The following is a 21201-nucleotide window of genomic DNA, read 5'->3' as shown; positions in this document are numbered from 1 at the left end:
GCAAGTGGGAGATTAAAAACAAAACAAAAAAAAAAAAAAACCTTACCACAGTTTCTTCTCTAACTTCAAATTTCTTAACACAATTTTCCCAACTAGCAATATTTGAAATTGTGGGAGCCAGCCATTTTCTAGATATTAACACGCATAAAATAACCACCTAATTACCAAGTTAAGTTTCTGTACTGTTATTGGAGCATCCAATTGTTCTTTCTGTCCTCTGTGTGACTTCTTTGATGTTGAGCAAGATGTGATTTTGCAGTAAAACATTTACCACATTCTGAACACAAAAATGGCTTCTCCCCTGTGTGAATTCTCTGATGTTTAACAAGATCAGAATGCTGCCAAAAACATTTCTCACATTCAGAGCATGAGAACGGTTTCACTTCTTTGTGGGCTCTTTGATGTCTTTTAAGCCGTGATTTTAAAGTGAAACATTTTCCACATTCTATACATGAAAATGGCATTTCATCTGAGTGAAGTTGTTGGTGGACAGCAAGACTTGAGTTACGAGTAAAACATTTCCCACATTTTGAACATGAAAATGGCTTCACTCCTGTGTGACTTCTTTCATGTTGAACGAGATGTGATTTCACAGCAAAACATTTACCACATTCAGAACACGAATATGGCTTCTCCCCTGTGTGACTTCGTTCATGTTGAATAAGATGGGATTTTGCCGTAAAACTTTTCCCACATTCTGAACATGAAAATTGTTTATCTCCTGAGTGGTACTTTTGATGGATAACAAGATTTGATTTCTGAGTAAAACGTTTGCCACATTCTTGACAAGAAAATGGCTTCTCCCCTGTGTGAGTTCTTTGGTGCTGAACGAGGTACGATTTTTTACTAAAACATTTGCCACATTCTGAACAGAAAGATGCCATTTCTGTATGAGCTGCCAAATGGTCACAAAGATTTGATTTCAGAGTAAAACATTTTCCACATTCTAGGCATGAAAATGACTCCTCTGCTGTGTGACTTCTCAGATATTCTGTAAGATCTGATTTAACGACAGAACAATTTCCATATTCTGAATATGTAGGTGACTGTTCCCCTATGTGACCTATTTGTATAGAAGGATCATATACCAGATCTTTGCTGTGAGGGTCTGGGGGTATATCTGGGGTAATAGAAGGTTCTTCATATGTATCTTGTGTGATCTGACCATCTGCTGTAATATCTGGAGATATCTGATGTCCCTCTGATCTCCGGGGACACTCAGCTGCCAAAAAGAAAACAATTCTTATGTTTGATTATAACCATGACTTTTGTATTGATATTTCACTAACATTTTTACATACAAGGTTCTGTTCAAGTAGCAAGAAGTATTCAAAGAATCTATTATTTATAGTCATATGTATTACCTGCTGATGGGAGGGGCTGCTGATCCTCCAGCATCACATCCTTGTACTGATCCTTGTGTCCTTCTACATACTCCCACTCCTCCATGGAGAAATAGACCGCCACGTCCTGACACCTTATAGGAACCTGACACACACAATGATCACACAGTCATCCCCCCCACCCCTCCAGTGGTGTTACTGTATAATGTCCCAGCATTCCCAGCAGCCACAGTCTCACCTCTCCACTCAGCAGCTCCACCATCTTGTTGGTGACTTCTAGGATCTTCTCTTCCTCCATTTCCTCATGTATCAGGGGCCCCGGGATTGGGCTCAGGGTTCTTCCCCATCCTTCACACCCAGGGGCCCCACAGCGCCCACTAGAGGACTTCTTCACTACTGTGTAATCCTGTGTATGAAGAGACACATTACTATCACTCCATCCATTCCCAGAATCCCTCACCTCTCCAGTCCTATCCATCTGTTATTCCATAGATAAGAATGATGTCATGATGACATCACTCCCAGAATCCCTCACCTCTCCAGTCCTATCTGTTATTCCATAGATAAGAATGATGTCATGATGACATCACTCCCAGAATCCCTCACCTCTCCAGTCCTATCCATCTGTTATTCCATAGATAAGAATGATGTCATGATGACATCACTCCCAGAATCCCTCACCTCTCCAGTCCTATCCATCTGTTATTCCATAGATAAGAATGATGTCATGATGACATCACTCCCAGAATCCCTCACCTCCCCAGTAAGCAGGAAGAGTATGTGTAGGGTGAGGGTTATTATCCTCTCGGCCATCTTGTCTCTGTCTCTCTCCATGGTTGATGGGTCGGTCTCTTATATAGAAGATATCAGCAGAGGATCCTGGAGTGTTGGGAGATGAATGGAGAGAAGACGACCAGGTAACAATCACACAATCTCAGGAGGAGGGGACATCACGGATGTATCTGCAGCATGTAAACAAAAGACTGGATCTAAACAAAGATAGGGCTGGTATAGGGGACACAGAAGTCACAAATTACAGATTTTTTCCCCCATACAGAACTATTCAGCATGCGTCCCTTATTCACAGGATAGGGGAAAAGTGTAAGATTACTACTAGAAATGAGCCAATCGCTTCGTTTGATCAGCAGCTTATTAAAGGGGTTGTTCACAATTTGTTTTTTAATCAACTGGTGCCAGAAAATGCCAGAGATTTGTAATTTACTTATACAGCATTACAAAAAAAATCTCAAGTCTTCCAGTACTTATCAGTTGCTGTATATCCTGCAGGAAATGGTGTATTCTTTCCAGTCTGGAAAACAGGAGAAGTTTTCTATGGGGATTTCCTACTGCTCTGGACAGTTCCTGACATGGACAGAGGTGGCAGCAGAGAACACTGTGTCAGAATGGAAAGAATAAGCCACTTCCTGCAGGACATCCAGCAGCTGATAAGTACTGGAAGACTGGAGATTTTTTTTTTTTATAGAAATAAATTACAAATCTCTGGTACTTGCTGGGACTAGTTGATTTTAACCCCTAGACGACCCTGGACGTAGGGTTACGTCATGGAAGTCTGTCCCCAGACGACCCATGACGTAACCTTACGTCATGGGTGTTATTCCCGCTATGAAGCGCGCTCCGGAGCGGAGCGCGCTTCATAGGAGGTGGGGGCCGGCTGCAGTGAGCAGCCGGGACCTCACCGGTAATGACACGCTGCAGCGATCGCGCTGCCGCGTGTCATTAACCCCTTAAACGCCGCGATCGCGGCGCGACCGCGGCGTTTAAGTGTAAGTGACAGGGGGAGTCCCCTGTCACTTACCGATCGGGACCCCCGCAGTGTGACTGCGGGGGTCCCGATCGGTAAAACGGACTGCTGGAGGTCTCTCACCTGCCTCCATGCGGTCCGATCGGCGATCTGCTACACTGAGCCTGCACAGGCAGGCTCAATGAGCAGATCGCCGATAACACTGATCAATGCTATGCCTATGGCATAGCATTCATCAGTGTATAAATCAAACTAAACTATGTACAAGTCCCCCAAAGGGACTTCAAAAGTGTAAAAAAAAAAAAGTTCAAAACACTATTACACTACCCCAAAACCCCTCCCCCAATAAAAGTTGAAATCACCCCCCTTTCCCATTATATAAATAAAACATTTAAAAATGAATAAATAGATAAACATATAATATACCGTAGCGTGCGTAATTGTTCGATCTATTAAAATATAACAAGCGTCATTGCGACCGGTAAACGGCGTACACGAAAAGAGGGGAAAAAGTGCGCAGATTACCGATTTTATGTTACATTATATATTAAAAAAAATCAATAAAAAGTGATCAAAACGTCCGATCTTCACAAATATGGTATTAATAAAAACTAGAGATCATGGCGGAAAAAATGACACCCCATACAGCCCCGTAGGTGAAAAAATAAAACCGTTATAAGCATCACAATAGGCCCATTTTATTAATATTTAATTGCCAAAAAAAAGGATTTCATAAAAAAATATATAACATTAGAGAATCTGTGTAACCTGCATATGGTTGTGTTCGGTCTGACCTATAGAATAATAGTGTCATGTCGCTGTTACCATATAGTGCATTACGTAGACACAGGAACCCCCCAAACGTTACCATATTGCATTCTTTCTTACGATTTCACCTATTTATATCTTCATAAATAATATATTTGGAATTCCATCATACATGTTATGGTAAAATGAATGACGCCATTACACAGTACAACTATTCCTGTAACAAATAAGCCCTTACATGGCTCTGTAGATAGAAAACTGAGAGTGCTAGAGCTCTTAGAAGGGGAGGAGGGAAAAACGAAAGCACTAAGATCAAAATTTGCGCGGTCCACTGGGTCATTTTGGGCCTGGTCCTCAAAGGGTTAAAGAAAATAAAAAAAAACATTTTGGTTAACAACCCTTCGAAGCCTGTCTCTCTAATTACTACTGAGGAGAGCCGAGGTCGGTGGAAGAGGCTGAGCCTGGGTAGAGTGTCCGATAACTATAGACCAATGGAGGAGATCACCGTTCTCCACCCAACCCCTCTGTGTCACACACCTGCAATCCTCTTACCCCCTTAATGGGCTCCATCCTGTCCCCTGTATAACATAGTAACAGATTGTAAGGGTAAAAAACAATACAGGGAATGGCGGGAATATAGAGTCCAAAAATATATCAAATAAAAATGAAGCAGAATATCCCTTTCTTTCATCCCTCCTCTTAAAAAAAAAAAGTTACCTACATCCTCAAGATGGTGCAACTAGAAACCAACTAGCAAAACAAAGACTGTACCAACAAGCCGTGTGCTTCCCCTGTGCTTCCAGGACCTGCCATGATGTCACAGTCATGTGATCAGTCACATGGAGGAGGAGGAGGAGGAGTCACATGATCAGTGGCTGCTGCTCAGTGTATGCAGGACTCTGCTGTGCTGGATGAGCTGAAGTGATGTGTGTGGAGCAGAGCTGTGTGTGTGTGATGTGTGTGGAGCAGAGCTGTGTATGTGTGTGTTATATATGCCTATATTGCACCACTCTTGTCTCCAGTTCAGGTATTCTTTGCAATTAAGCTCCATTTACTTCAATGGAATTAAGTATGAAACCCCCACCCAATCTGGAAACAAGAGAGGGGGAAAAGTGGCCATGTTTTTGTAGCGTTGAATAACCCTTTTAAAGGGGTAGTGCGGCGCGAAGAAATTATTCACAAAATAACACACATTACAAAGTTATAGAACTTTGTAATGTATGTTATGTTTGTGAATCGCCCCCTTCCCCGTGTCCCCCCACCCCCGCACGTGTACCCGGAAGTGTTGGTGTCCGCCATTTTGTGCCACGACGTCATCTTCTGCCGGACATCCGAAGCTCTCCGATCGTCCCGAGTGCCGGCCGCCCTCTGCAACGTCATCAGATGCTCAGCCGCGATTGGCTGAGCATAACTGTGCTCAGTTATTCTCGGCTGATGACGCGGCAGAGGGGGGCCGGCACTCGGGACAATCGGAGAGCTTCGGCCGGCCGAAGATGACGTCGTGGCACAGAAGATCGGAGACGGGGGTTGGCCCGTGACAGGTATGTATAATGCACCACACTTCAGGGTACACGTGCGGGGGTGGGGGGACACAGGGAAGGGGGCGATTCACAGACATAACATACATTACAAAGTTGTATAACTTTGTAATGTGTGTTATTCTGTGAATAATTTCTTAGCGCCGCACTACCCCTTTAAGACAAATTATATTGCCTATTATTTTAAAACAATCATGACATGATGTGTGTTAAGGTTGTTCTCGCAGGAATAAGGTCTGATACTATTCGCCCCAATGACTTATATCTTCTTATTTTCCAGAGATGCTACGATTGGTTTCCTGGAACGTGAAGGGACTACGGTCCCCTCATAAACGAGGTATGCTTCTAAGGCACCTTAAAAAGTTCAAACCAGACCTTGTTCTACTGCAGGAGACACATCTGGAGTCCTCTGATTTTTTCAGACTTCGTAGGTTTTGGGTCAGGGAGGTGTATGGGTCTCCTGCAGTGGACCGTAAGGCCGGGGTTATTATCTTAGTGCACAGGGCATTTCAGGGCACTATATTGCGATCCTCACATGATGATCTTGGCAGGCTGTGCGCACTACAAATTCGCCTCCCTATGGACGATATTTCTGTCTATAATGTCTATGGCCCTAATAGACCTAGCACGTCCTTTTTCAGTTCCCTATCCTCCCAGATACTAGCTGATCCAATATCTGCTAAAATCATAGCTGGGGATTTCAATGAAGTGATGTCCACGGTGGAGCAGCAGCGCGCCTCCCATCCTCCACACTCTCCCCTGATTTCCCTGTGCCAGTCACAAGTTCTGACTGAGTCTGACACCTGGAGATACTTACACCCGGATGCCTGGGAATTTACTTATTCTCCGGTCCATGATACTTGGTCGAGAATTGACTAGTGTACTGGTTTCTGCCCCCCTCCTTCCCAAACTACATGCTCATGAGATAGAGGAGTTGGTCCTTTTAGACCACACACCGCTACTTTGTACCTTCCATACGCAACTTCCCAAAGGCACTGATTTCCTGTGGAAATTCCCTATAGGGATGGCCAAAGATGACGAATTCAAAGCCTAACTGAAAGTGTGGTGGCTCGAATATGCTCATGATAATTCAGGGCATATTTCGCAACCTCAATTATACTGGGATACCGCTAAAGCGGTCCTTCCGCATTATGGCTTATAAGGCAGCGGTGCAGAAGAAGATCAGTGCTCATATTTAGAAGTACAGTGCATTACTGCGTGCGGCTTACACCTCTTTTCAGTTGACCCCCTCAGAAGCAACTAAAAAGGCGTGGAAGGATGCTCGATCTGATTATGAGCAATGGATGGAGAAAAGAGAGGACATTCATAGATCTTATTATGAGGCCCTATTATTCCGCCATGGCAGCAAGGCTGGACGCCTGTTAGCGCGTTTTTCCTAGAGGTCCATTCAATACTCACCCTATTTCCCAAATGGAGGATGGAGGAGGTCGGGTGCAGCGTGATCCTCGCTTGATCACTTCTATTTTGAAGGACTACTATGAACAGCTGTACGCGACTCCTCCTCCCCCCCCCACGCTGGTCTGCCAATATTATCAGAGGACCATCTTAACCTACTTAATTCCCCTATCTCAGTGGAGGAAATTAAGCGGGATATAGGGCAGCTGAAATCGCAGAAGGCCCCTGAGTGACGCTATCTCTCCAGCACTACATTCTTTATTTTCTTTGTATCTACAAGGGGAAGTGGTTCCTAGCTCGTCTAATACCGCCTATATCAAGCTCTTACTTAAACCTGGGAAGAATCCGCAGCATCCAAATTCATATCGCCCTATCTCATTACTAAATTTAGACTTAAAACTTATCTCTAAGATTATGGCAGACCGTCTTGCGGTAGTGCTTCCAGAACTGATTTCCCCGGCCCAGGTTCGCTTCGTAAGAGGAAGGTCAGCAGTCATTAATATTCGAAAAGTAATGGCGGTGTTGGACGAGATAGGCCATCCAGCTCAGTTCCTTTTCACTTTAGTTGGAGCTGAGCTGCAGTAACCAGTCTTGGCCACTACACAGTGGATGGTGCTATCTGCTTCCTGCTCTGTGTATACCAGCAGCATAGCACTCACAAACAATGGATCAGTGGGGGGTGCTGGGTGTCAGACCCCCACCAATTCGATACTGAGGATGCCAACAATAAATCTTGCCAGGGAATACTCTCAGGATAACAAACTATATGGTCTGAACCACTACAAAAAGTCTATTGTTACTTCTAAGTCTCACCCATTCCCCGTATAAAACAAATGACATATGACACAAACAAGTAAAAAGGAGCTACCAGCTTTCTTTTTCTGAAATACAATTATTTAATTATCGTTACGCCTCAAGATGACATAATGAAATTATGTTCTTAGTGCGGTAAAAAAGGGAAAAAAAATGGCAGCACCTCTATGCCTCTGTTCACACTGCAGGTTGCACGCTTCTTGTGGCTTAAAGCGTAACTGTCATGTTTTTTATTGCAGGAATCAGTAGTATAAGCGATTTTAAGAAACTGTGTAATAGGTTTCATCAGCCAAAAAAGCCTCTTTCTGTACTCAAGAAGCAATCTCCCAGCCTCCCCCCCTGACTTCTTATCTGTGCATTATCAGGCAAACACGTCTTTATTACAGAGAAGCCAGTGAATACGGGCTCTGCTCTCTCAATTGTAAGCCTATGAAGGGGGGAGGGGGCCGAGGGAGATGAGGGAGCAGGAAGAGGTGACATGAAGGTCAGCTGTTTGTAGACTCTCTAGGCACCTAAACCGCAGGATTCTGGGGTCAGAAAGGTCAGTGCTTATCTATGAACTTACTGAGAGAAGATTGCAAGGTGTTGTGCTGTGCTGGACTGCTCCGTGCTCAGTCACTCCTAACAGCCCCTCCCATCTCCATAGCCACATAATGGAGACAGAAATCCTGCTTCATTTGATGTGAGGGGGGAGGCTGGGAGATTGCTTTTTCAGTCCAGAAGGAAACTCTTTTAGTACATAAAACCTATTACAGAGTTTCTTAAAATCGCTTGTACTGTTGACATTTAATGTTTTCAGAAAAATGACCCTGAAATGACAGTTACGCTTTAAGTACAAACAAAAAACCCAGAAAGTGCTACAGCAACCCACAGATGCAAGCGCTTACTGTACATACCCCCCCGGTGTATACATGATAAACACCTGCTCTGTAGATATAAAAAAATGAGGATCTTAGCAAACTATTTGATCAGATTGTACTATGTCGCCACGTTAAGGCGTCCTCAGAGACAAGGTCCCTACTCTAGCATTTTCACACTAGCAATGGCCTCTCCTGGGCTGAATAAGCCTACAACTGGGCAGATAGGAGCCTAATGATCTCTTTTATAGCACCCTTGGGACATGGGTGAAGTGCAAGCCAACAGGAGGTAGCCACACACCCCACATTCAACAGAAAAAAAATGGCCGCACCTCTATGCCTCTGTTCACACTGCAGGATGCACGCTGCTTGTACAGCCAAAAAAAACAAAACAGAAAGTGCAACAGCAACCTACAAGCACTTACCATATACACTCACCGGCCACTTTATTAGGTACACCATGCTAGTAACGGGTTGGACCCCCTTTTGCCTTCAGAACTGCCTCAATTCTTCGTGGCATAGATACAACAAGGTGCTGGAAGCTTCCTCAGAGATTTTGGTCCATAGTGACATGATGACATCACACAGTTGCCGCAGATTTGTCGGCTGCACATCCATGATGCGAATTTCCCGTTCCACCACATCCCAAAGATGCTCTATTGGATTGAGATCTGGTGACTGTGGAGGCCATTGGAGTACAGTGAACTCATTGTCATGTTCAAGAAACCAGTCTGAGATGATTCTAGCTTTATGACATGGCGCATTATCCTGCTGAAAGTAGCCATCAGATGTTGGGTACATTGTGGTCATAAAGGGATGGACATGGTCAGCAACAATACTCAGGTAGGCTGTGGCGTTGCAACTATGCTCAATTGGTACCAAGGGGCCCAAAGAGTGCCAAGAAAATATTCCCCACACCATGACACCACCACCACCACCAGCCTGAACCGTTGATACAAGGCAGGATGGATCCATGCTTTCATGTTGTTGATGCCAAATTCTGACTCAACCATCCGAATGTCGCAGCAGAAATCGAGACTCATCAGACCAGGCAACGTTTTTTCCAATCTTCTACTGTCCAATTTCGATGAGCTTGTGCAAATTGTAGCCTTAGTTTCCTGTTCTTAGCTGAAAGGAGTGGCACCCGGTGTGGTCTTCTGCTGCTGTAGCCCATCTGCCTCAAAGTTGGACGTACTGTGCGTTCAGAGATGCTCTTCTGCCTACCTTGGTTGTAACGGTTGGCTATTTGAGTCACTGTTGCCTTTCTATCAGCTGGAACCAGTCTGCCCATTCTCCTCTGACCTCTGACATCAACAAGGCATTTCCGCCCACAGAACTGCCGCTCACTGGATGTTTTTTCTTTTTCGGACCATTCTCTGTAAACCCTAGAGATGGTTGTGCGTGAAAATCCCAGTAGATCAGCAGTTTCTGAAATACTCAGACCAGCCCTTCTGGCACCAACAACCATGCCACGTTCAAAGGCACTCAAATCACCTTTCTTCCCCATACTGATGCTCGGTTTGAACTGCAGGAGATTGTCTTGACCATGTCTACATGCCTAAATGCACTGAGTTGCCGCCATGTGATTGGCTGTTTAGAAATTAAGTGGTAACGTGCAGTTGGACAGGTGTACCTAATAAAGTGGCCGGTGAGTGTATACTTATTGAAGTAAAAGCAACTTTCAGATCATTGTTAGGCTATATTCCCACTATGGGATTTTTTGGCTGTCACTGATGACGATATTTGCAAACGACTGGTGTGTATAATGATCATGCTCGTTATAGACGGCCATCTTTAGCAAGTATCAGACATCTATTTGACGGCCACCGCCAACGACGGTCAAAAATAACATAGTATGAACATAGCCCTTCCAATTTATTACCAAATCGTTGACAAATCTTCCTACTCATTGAATAGAGACGAAAAAAAGGATCATTGAGGGTAAAAATAGAAATGTATTTATTGCATAGGACGATAGATAAAACAACCCATTAGAAATGAAAAAAAACAAAAACTTGGTGGTCCATAGTAAAAAGAAATTCTTATAACTATTCTTTACAAAAATAAAGTAAAAACAAAAACACAAAGACAAATTATCTCCACGACTACTACTCCCAATCAGCAGATGAGCTTATGTAAACAGTTAGGAAAAGAACAAGTAGGGGGTGCCTGGGTCCCTTTACCCTGTTCTTCCACCACCGCTCTATGGCTACTCAACAAGAAACACTGACTATGACTACTACTACTGACAGTGAGCCTATGGGGGGGGGGGGAATGAGTGCCACTCACTCCCTTTGATATATTGTGACTGCCGCATAAAACATTCCCCACCTTCTGAATATGGCATCTTTCTTAAGCAAGTTTTAAGATCTGATTTCCAGGCAAAACATTTCCCACATTCTAAACATCAAACTAGCCACTTTCCCGTGCGGCTTCCCAGAAGTCTGACAAAACTGAGTTATCAACAGAGATGAGGGTTACTCAAGCATATTCAAGACTGATTGTTCAGCAATTAAAAACCGATGGGTGCAGCCCGAGGGAATCCTGGAAAACATGGATACAGGCTGTCTCTATGTTTTCCATGACTCCCTAGGGCTACATCCAACGCTATTCATATGCTGAACGACCAGTCTCGTGAAGTGCTCATCTCTAGTTCACAGTAAAACATTTTACTCATTCTGGGCTTAAATATGGCTTCTCCCCTGTGTGAGTTCTCCGATGTGCAACAAGACCTGAATGGCGAGTAAAACATTTCCCACATTCCGAGCATGAAAATGGTTTTTCCCCTGTGTGGGTTCTTTGATGAGTAATAAGGTGTGTTTTTCGAGCAAAAAATCTCCCACATTCTGAACATGGAAACGGTTTCTCCCCTGTGTGAGTTCTTTGATGTTGAGCAAGATGCGCTTTCTGAGTGAAACATTTCCCGCAGTCTGAACACGAAAATGGCTTCTCCCCTCTGTGAGAATTTTGATGTTTTATAAGAGCCGATTTCCAAATAAAACATTTTCCACATTCTTCACATGAAAATAGATTCTCGCCCGTGTGAAGTCTGTGATGTCTGACAAGATGTGATAGCTGAGAAAAAGATTTCCCGCATTCGGAACATAAAAAAGGCTTATCCGCAAGAACTGATGTCGTCGTAAAACATCTCCCACATTCTGAACATGTAGACGGCTGCTCCCCTGTGTGAGTCATCAGCTTTAAAGGATCAGATGACAGATCTGTGGTAACAGAATGCTCCTCATATGCATCTGGTGTGATATCAGCGTTATAATATACTGATATCAGAGGTTCCTCAGAGCTCCTGGTACCATCATCTGCTCAAAATAAAAAAGATTGTATCTTTGAATAATCTAATCTCGAAAATGCAAATTACAGAACATCAAATTTACCACCCGCCACCATAATTCTCTCCCATTGCCCAGTCTATGACTGCCTGCCACAGCCCTCCGTAGACACAGTGCCCCTCCATTGTTGCTTGCCACTGTCCCCTCATACTTGTCCATCTAAGCTCACACTAAGATTTACTATTACACGGGCCGCCCGATAGTGGTCTGATCAATACTGTAAATGAGCGCCGATCTAGCAGTTTTCTGGCCCTATTAACAGCTTGATAATCGTTTAGCAAGGGCTGCACGGACATCGTTACCCTTTAGCCAAACAGTTTACATTACTTCTCTTTGCTCCCGGTCTTCTCCTGCGCTCTGCAGCTTCAGAGCGGTCTCTGAGCTCATAGGCCGCCCAGCCGATCACTGACCTGGATGCTGTGGCCAGTGATTGGCTGTCAGCTCAGACAGGCCGCTCTGAAGCTGCAGCGTGCAGGAGCGGGGATGAAGCAGAGTGCAGGAGAAGACTGGGAGCCTTGATAGGTAACGTCTACTGATTGCTGAATCATCAGTAGTCGGCCGTGCATCGCTACACGGTCGGCGGCTGATGATTTCAAGGTCTAAAGAAACGATCAGCCGATGATAGTTGTCATCTGCTGATCATTGTCTCTATTATACGGAGTGATAATTGGCCAAATCAGGCTTATTATCACTCTGTGTAATAGGGCTTTCGAGTCTACACCATAAGCAGCAAGGGCAAGTGCACCACAGTAGATCTGCCCCGAACTGTTTATTGATTTAGCTGTATATCGCCGTCCACCATGTCATGTCCAGGCACAATCTAACTCATCACCATGAACCAGCCAGCCGATGCTGGTTACGTTACTGGCAGTTTATGTGGCTGGATATTTTTTTCTGACATTGATTTGTATATACCGAGCAGGCGAGGGTCAGTCAGGGGGCTTGAAGACAGCGGTCATTCTGTGAGTCCTTTTCTTCTAGGTTGAAGTGTCACTGCCGTTTGGAAAAACTTTCGACATGTCACAAAAACACGTCAAAAGGGTTTGGTACCGATCCTGAGAAGACCGTTCTAAGTGCAATCTTCTCCCCGTTTCTGTGTCATGTGATCAGTCGGGCTCTGACTAATTTTCTACGTAAGGGTATGTGCACACTGAGGAAAACACGTGGAGGACTTGCAGCACATTTCCGCCGCTCGTCCCCGCTTCACTCTCCACCTGTGCCATGGACTCCATTCTATGGTCAGGCAGATTCCGCCAGAAGAATGAACCCTGATACAAAGACGGGAGAGAAGCGCACTTAGTACGGTCTCCTTCCGACTCATTCTCAATATCTGTACCGACACCTGGTGTCTTTATGACGTGTCAAATGTTTTTTCAAACAGTGACATTAAGTTTTTTCCACTGAAGCTGGATCATAATTGGTTTATATACTACAATATCTCCTTCACCTGTACTTTACTCTTCACACTTTTTCTACAGGAATCATAATGGCTTTACATCAGTTACCACTGGTCATTGTTCTCTTTCTGTTGACATATAAAAAATATTTAGCTTTGTCTATTACCTGCTGATGGGAGGGGCTGCTGATCCTCCAGCATCACATCCTTGTACTGATCCTTGTGTCCTTCTACATACTCCCACTCCTCCATGGAGAAATAGACCGCCACGTCCTGGACACCTTATATGAACCTGACACACACAATGATCACACAGTCATCCCCCCCACCCCTCCAGTGGTGTTACTGTATAATGTCCCAGCATTCCCAGCAGCCACAGTCTCACCTCTCCACTCAGCAGCTCCACCATCTTGTTGGTGACTTCTAGGATCTTCTCTTCCTCCATTTCCTCATGTATCAGGGGCCCCGGGATTGGGCTCAGGGTTCTTCCCCATCCTTCACACCCAGGGGCCCCACAGTGCCCACTAGAGGACTTCTTCACTACTGTGTAATCCTGTGTATGGAGAGACACATTACTATCACTCCATCCACTCCCAGAATCCCTCACCTCTCCAGTCCTATCCATCTGTTATTCCATAGATAAGAATGATGTCATGATGACATCACTCCCAGAATCCCTCACCTCCCCAGTCCTATCCATCTGTTATTCCATAGATAAGAATGATGTCATGATGACATCACTCCCAGAATCCCTCACCTCTCCCAGTCCTATATCTGTTATTCCATAGATAAGAATGATGTCATGATGACATCACTCCCAGAATCCCTCACCTCTCCAGTCCTATCCATCTGTTATTCCATAGATAAGAATGATGTCATGATGACATCACTCCCAGAATCCCTCACCTCTCCAGTCCTATCCATCTGTTATTCCATAGATAAGAATGATGTCATGATGACATCACTCCCAGAATCCCTCACCTCCCCAGTGCTATCCATCTGTTATTCCATAGATAAGAATGATGTCATGATGACATCACTCCCAGAATCCCTCACCTCTCCAGTCCTATCCATCTGTTATTCCATAGATAAGAATGATGTCATGATGACATCACTCCCAGAATCCCTCACCTCTCCAGTCCTATCCATCTGTTATTCCATAGATAAGAATGATGTCATGATGACATCACTCCAGAATCCCTCACCTCTCCAGTCCTACCCATCTGTTATTCCATAGATAAGAATGATGTCATGATGACATCACTCCCAGAATCCCTCACCTCTCCAGTCCTATCCATCTGTTATTCCATAGATAAGAATGATGTCATGATGACATCACTCCCAGAATCCCTCACCTCTCCAGTCCTACCCATCTGTTATTCCATAGATAAGAATGATGTCATGATGACATCACTCCCAGAATCCCTCACCTCCCCAGTAAGCCGGAAGAGTATCTCTAAGGTGAGGTTAATTATCCTCTCGGCCATCTTGTCTCTGTCTCTCTTCATCCTTCACTGGTTCAATTGGAAAATGATCTTATATAGAAGATATCAGCAGGACCTGAATGAAGAAAACATAGGGAAATATAAAAAAACACGTAAAATCTTATGTTTAAAGAAAACCAGCACATACTGGAGATAACATTTAAAGGGAAACTATCAGCAGGTTAGACGAATGTAACCTGATATGTCCCTTTTGAGCACGGGGCGCTGAGGATGAAGGTCAGTTTCTTACCTTCATCCTTGGTGCAGTTTCTATGTAGTTAGTAGTTATATTCTTGGACTAAAACATCTAAAACAGTCTATGTAACCCACCACCACTCTGCTCTAAAAGCAGTGGTCTGGCTGATGTGTATATATAACGTAGATGTACAGCCATATATATGTATCTCTTATAGTAAGAGTCTCATTATTGCCCATAGCAACCAATCACAGCTCTGGGTTCACTTAATATTACTCTGGTGAAATGAGAGCTGAGCTGTGATTGGTCGCTATGGGCAACAAAGGAGAATCCTATTATAAGTAATCCCTTCAGTAATTGTTCTGTGTTTCACTGGTATGTGTTTGTCTTTTATTGGTACGTCTGATTTGTGTATAACATAGCTTTGGCACCATCTTCCTTTCCCAGCTGATAAGCTTCTCCCATCTGCTCTATCTCCACCCATTATCACACCTGAGTTCTGATCAAGTCTGATTCAACTTCCCTTCAAGTAGTATAAATTTAGATCTAAGGTCTCATTGTAGACCCTGGTCTCATTATAGAACATCTTAAAATGCCAACTTTAAGTGTAATATTTAGAATTAGGCCAGAATTGGATCAGAACAGCTCTCTAAACATACTTTTGTAAGTGACAAACTACTTAACCATGAAATATTTCCTCAACTTTCTATCTGCCCTCATCTACATGTCTTGTGATTTCTTTCTATTCTACCCACCCTCCATCCGCACTGAAAATCACCTTTACATCAGCCCCTCTCTCCTCCCCTCCCCCATGTATTGCTCCCATGCCCTGTACACTCTTACCTCCCTATAACTCCTTCCACTGTGCAGCACAGAAATCGCTCCCACAAGTCTTGTAACCTCCTGCTAAACCACCTGCTGTCTCTCTCTATCCTTCTGCTTCTGGCTGCTGGTGACATCTCTCCTAATCCTGGCCCACCTTTCTCCCTCGCTAGTGCTCCTCTCTTACTTCCCTCAAGTAACACTCTTAGCTTCATCTAGAACCGCTGTCTGCCATCTTCTGCTCCCTCTGTCTCTCCAGTTTCCTTTACCTGCGCTCTCCTAAATTCTTGCACCGTGTGCAACAAACTCACGGAGATTCATAATCTTTTCATCGCTAAAACCTTCACCCTTCTGGCCCTCACTGAAACCTGGCTACAACCATCTGACACTGCTTCCGCTGCTGCTCTATCCTATGGTGGTCTTCTTCTCTCTCACACCCCCAGACCTGAGGGTAGGCATGGTGGAGGAGTTTGGGTTCTTCTCTCCCCGCAGTGCACCTTCCAGGTCATTCCCCCTGAGCCCTCACTCTCTTTCCCCCTCCTTTGAAGTTCACACCCTCAGACTCTTCCGCCCACTTCCCCTCAGAGTTACTGTTATCTATCGTCCCCCTGGCTCTCCACGACAATTCCTCGACCACTTTGCCACCTGGCTCCCTCATTTCTTATCTGCTGAAGTTCCCACACTAATCCTGGGTGACCTCAACATTCCTGTCGATACTCCTATGTCCTCTCCCACCTCCCAGCTCTCTCTCTAACCACGTCTTTCGGCCCTCTCAGCTAACAAACTCTCCTACACACAAGGGTGGGAATTCCCTGGACCTGATCTTCTTCGGCCACTTTTCCATCTCAAACTTCACAAATGATCCCTCAGAGTTATCCGACCACAACCTCCTCTATTTCACAAATACTAACAATCGCCCCCCTCCTGACACTCCTACCCCACACATATATAGAAATCTGCGTGGCAATCAACACTCAACAACTCATAGACTCCCTACAATCCTCACTGTCCCCAATCTCATCCCTCACCTGCCCAAACATGGCCGCCAAACACTACCACAACACCCTGAAAACTACCCTAGACTCTTTAGCCCCCCCTACTCTCCGCACACCCCGCCACAGATGCCAGCAGCCCTGGCACACCCCGGAAACTCGCTTTCTTCTGCTGTGCTCTAGGACGGCCTCCCGAACGTCTGTGGAGGAAATCGAGAACCTCCGCAGATTTCATTCATCACCAATTCACCCTCAAATCTTATTACTCTGCCCTTCACCTCGCCAAACAATATTATTCACCTCCCTCATCTCTTCACTGTCAAAAAATCCAAAATGCCTTTTCGACACCTTAATTTCTCTTCTCAAGCCCAAAGCTCAGTCACCATCACTGACCTCTGCGGTGAAGATTTGGCCTCCATCCGCTCTGACATCACCTCCCAGCCCCAAAGCCCATAGATCCCATCCCCTCTCCCATAGATCCCATCCCCTCTCCCACCTTCCTCTTCACTCTCTGCTTTTGATCCAGTTGACAGAGGAAGAAGTTTGCCAAGCTCCTCTCCTCCTACTACCTGCCCTAGTGGACCCTATTCCCTCACACATCCTCCAGTTCCCTCTCTCCTGCTGTCACTACTCACCTCACCAAAATATTCAACCTCTCCCTCTCCTCTGGTATATTTCCATCCTCATTCAAGCACTCTGTTATTACCCCGTTACTGAAAAACCCATCTCTAGACCCATCCTGTGCAGCCAACTATCGGCCTGTTTCTGATCTCCCCTTCATCTCTAAGCTCCTGGAACGTATTGTCTACTCTCGCCTTCCTGGCTATCTCTCTGATAACTCTCTTCTCGACCCTCTACAGTCCGGCTTCCGACCCCTTCACTCCACTGAAACTGCTCTCACCAAGGTGTCAAACGACCTCCTGAAGGCCAAGTCACAAGGAAACTACTCCTTTGCTGATTCTCTTGGATCTCTCAGCAACGTTTGACACTATGGACCCCCAGCTCCTCCTCTCCATGCCTCAGCTCTCTTGGTCTTAAGGACTCTGTTCACTCCTGGTTCTCTTCCTACCTCTCTGACCGCTCCTTCAGTGTAATCCTTCTCGGGCTCTACTTCTTCTCCCTTACCTCTCTCTGTTGGGGTTCCCCAGGGATCAGTCCCTGGGTCCCCTCCTCTTCTCCCTCTATACAGCCCCCATCGGACAGACCATCAGCAGGTTTGGCCTGCATACCATCTCTATGCTGATGACACGCAGTTTATACACCTCTTCCCGCGACATCTCCCCTGCCTTCCTGCAAAATACAAGTGACTGTCTATCCGCTCTCTCTAACACTATGACCTCTCTGTTCCTCAAACTTAATCTCTCTAAAACTGAACTTCTTGTATTTCCTCCCTCTAACAAAACCTAAACCCGACATCTCACTCTCAGTCTGTGGTACTAGCATCACTCCTGTGCATCAAGCTCGATGTCTGGGGGTCATAGCTAGACTCGATCTATCCTTCACTCCCTATATCCAAGCTCTTACACGCTCCTGTCATCTTCATCTCAAAAACATCTCCAGAATCCGTCCATTTCTCACCACTGATACCGCTCAGACTCCAATTCCCGTCTTGACTACTGCAACTCCCTACTAATCGGTCTTCCTCTCTCTAAGCTTCCCTCTCTCAGTCTATCCTGAATGCAGCAGCCAGGTCTCCTCTTCCTCTCCAGCCGTTACACTTTATGTCTCCCCCCTGTACAATCACTGCACTGGTTACCCATTAAATATAGAACACAGTTCAAACTCCTCACCCCTCACCCATAAAGTTCTCCACAACTCTGCCCCTCCATACATCTCCCTCCCTCATCTCCACCTACCATCCTTCCCGTGCTCTGTGTTCTGCTAATGACCTTACACTAACCTCTTCTTTAATCAGAACTTCTCATTCCCGCCTCCAAGACTTCTCTCGTGCTGCCCAGTTCTCTGGAACTCCCTACCCAAAGACCTCAGTTTTATTTCCAACATCCCGTTTTAAGCGTGCCCCTGAAGACCCATCTCTTCAGGCGTGCTTATAACATTTTTGTAATCTCGTCTCCCTTTGCTATCCCTTCTCCATCCTCTCTACAACTTCTTTGGTGCTTGTTACACTGTCCTTGTTATCTGAGCTCAGAAAATGGCTTGTGAACTGGCTCGCCCAGTCACCTATAGGCACCTTTGAGATTCTACGTATACTGACTGGAACATTGACAAATAAAGCACTTGTTGCCTCTCGTGTTTACTTCCAGTCATCCTAGTCTGTACGCTCTTGAGAGCAGGTCTCTAATTCTGTATTTTAATTTATTCATTGTATAACTATATATATAACCTGTAATGTATTTATATATTTAATAAGCGCTGCGGAATCTGTTGGCGCTATACAAATAAATATTATTATATATTATTATTATTATTTATAATAAGGATGAAAAATAACACAGATACAACTCACTGCACAAACAGCAACAACAGCGGAGAAACAGGAGGAGGCGGAGCCGAGATCAATGGAGAATAATCAAGCCTCATCCTTCACACCCAAAACTGCCCCATGCTGAAGGGGTTAATCCTCCTGCTGTCCTTAACTCCTTCCCTGCGGTGACTCCGCACATCCCTCCACCTGCAGAGCTGTACAGGAGCCGTATGCTTCCCTGAGCTTCCAGGACCTGCCATGATGTCACAGTCATGTGATCAGTCACATGAAGGAGGAGTCACATGATCAGGGGCCTGCTGCTCAGTGTATGCAGGACTCTGCTGTGCTGGATGAGCTGAAGTGATGTGTGTGTGGAGCAGAGCTGTGTATGTGTGTGTTATATATGCCTGCAGCAGAGCCCTGTGTGTAATGTACATGTAGCTGAGCTGTATATGTGTGTGTTATATATGCCTTTGAGAGATGATGGTATTCGATCGAATATTGCAGTATTCAAAAGATTCAAATTCAATTGAGAAGTGAGGCGAATACGTAGGAAATATTTGAAAGCCCTCCATCGCACTTGGCGCTTTTTTTAATCCAATCTCCATGCAGGGAGGCCGTGAGGGACCCTGTGAGTACACACGCAGCGCGAAACCGGTGTCTACCATCATTGGATGGCTGAACCACATGACCTTGAATCTTAAATACTTGCCTCCCGCCTCTCGACCACAGATGCGCTTTCAACCTAGTCAGGGAAAGATCTTGCAGCAGGGGAGATAGGTTTTAGTAGCGTTTTGGCTAGGCAGGATTACTACAGAAGCCAAAAGTCCTTTTTGGGGCTGAGATCCAGCAAAAAAGTCATCACTGAATCCAAGCACTTCTCAGTGCTAAGAAATAGATGATATAACAGCAGCAGCAGCAGCTGTATTCATTCCAATACCCTGTGTGTACAAGTGACTTATAGTGTCCCCTGGTTTAGCCCACTAAGGGCACCTGATATATACTGTTCAGTAGCCCAATAAAAAGCATGTGATACCTATTGTTCTAGTAGCCCAGTAAAAGGCACATTAGATACATATTGTTCCAGTAGCCCAGAAAAAAGGCACATCATACATACTGCTTACAGCATAATGCGTGATACACACGAATAACATGACGCTCTACGGACGCACATTGGAATCATGTATGTAACGCTTAAATACGAACAAAATGTGTGAACATTTGTAAACGTTCATAAAGCGTTCACAATATTTTTCCTTCGCAACTGCGGTGAGTGGCATTAGACTGTGATTTTGGGGTGTTGGGTGCACCCAGGCATGCTCCCCCTGATGTCCCAGTGTCATTCCAGAGGTGTTTGCATCGTCTAGGGAGGTTTCATGGGGACTTGTTGACCTCCAATGTGGTCGAATTTTGATTTCCAAGTGCCACAATTTTTTTCCCCATAGACTATAATGGGATCGAATATTTGTTCGAATAGTCGAATCTCGGTGCCTATTTTGATTGAATATTTCACTACTCGCTCATCCTAATGCCTAACTATTTATATCTAGGTTCTATTTATGAACCAGTATTCAGTAAAAAGTTGCACTATTTAGATGCAGCTGGTACTGGAGAAGGGGTATGGTACTGGAGAAGGGGTATGGTACTGGAGGCTGGGTGTGGTGCTGTAGGAAGGAGTACGGTGCTGGAGGAAGGAGTACGGTGCTGGAGGCTGGGTGTGGTGCTGTAGGAAGAGTACGGTGCTGGAGGAAGAGTACGGTGCTGGAGGCTGGGTGTGGTGCTCTAGGAAGGGGTATTGTGCTGGAATCAATTGGTAAGTCAGGTAACCTAGAGAGGACTGAGCTGTACTGACGATGGAATGGTTCCCCGTGATATCATTATGGGAAGCCAAACTTTACACCTGGACCACCAAAGAGGTATGTGAAGGGCGTTTGAAACCAGTTTTGACAGCGGCGTCTAAATAGTCCAATAGCCAGCAGCTACTAATGGAGCGGGCTTGAGTTCTCTCCATACACCCTTAGGCTGCGTTCACACTACGTATA

General features: G+C 45.1%; 1 protein-coding gene across 1 annotated transcript; it reads right to left on the bottom strand.

Annotated features, from left to right (window-relative positions):
- Positions 1–31: 31 nt before the first annotated feature.
- Positions 32–19316, bottom strand: LOC138780808 (zinc finger protein 665-like). Its single transcript, XM_069956728.1, has 9 exons — positions 19202–19316; positions 14671–14800; positions 13408–13793; positions 11172–11814; positions 6381–6427; positions 2100–2194; positions 1582–1749; positions 1365–1488; positions 32–1222 (listed from the first exon to the last, which is right to left on the bottom strand). The coding sequence occupies exons 3-9, from the start codon at positions 13490–13492 to the stop codon at positions 186–188; spliced, it is 2199 nt and encodes a 732-aa protein (XP_069812829.1). The 5' UTR covers positions 13493–13793; positions 14671–14800; positions 19202–19316; the 3' UTR covers positions 32–185.
- Between the last annotated feature and the right edge of the window lie 1885 nt (positions 19317–21201).

Source organism: Dendropsophus ebraccatus, unplaced genomic scaffold (assembly GCF_027789765.1).
Source record: "Dendropsophus ebraccatus isolate aDenEbr1 unplaced genomic scaffold, aDenEbr1.pat pat_scaffold_861_ctg1, whole genome shotgun sequence".
Lineage (NCBI taxonomy): Eukaryota > Metazoa > Chordata > Amphibia > Anura > Hylidae > Dendropsophus > Dendropsophus ebraccatus.
The sequence above is the reverse complement of the archived record's forward strand: the minus strand, read 5'-3'. Positions and strand labels throughout refer to the sequence as shown.

Coding starts and splice junctions, on each gene's coding strand:
- LOC138780808 (XM_069956728.1), bottom strand. CDS start 13,492: ATGGAGGAGTGGGAGTATGTAGAAGGACACAAGGATCAGTACAAGGAT. Junction 6,428..11,171: donor CCATATTTAAGCCCAGAATG/AGTAAAATGTTT, acceptor CCATCCCTATAG/GGAATTTCCACAGGAAATCA. Junction 1,489..1,581: donor TGGAGCTGCTGAGTGGAGAG/GTGAGACTGTGG, acceptor TGTGTGTGTCAG/GTTCCTATAAGGTGTCAGGA.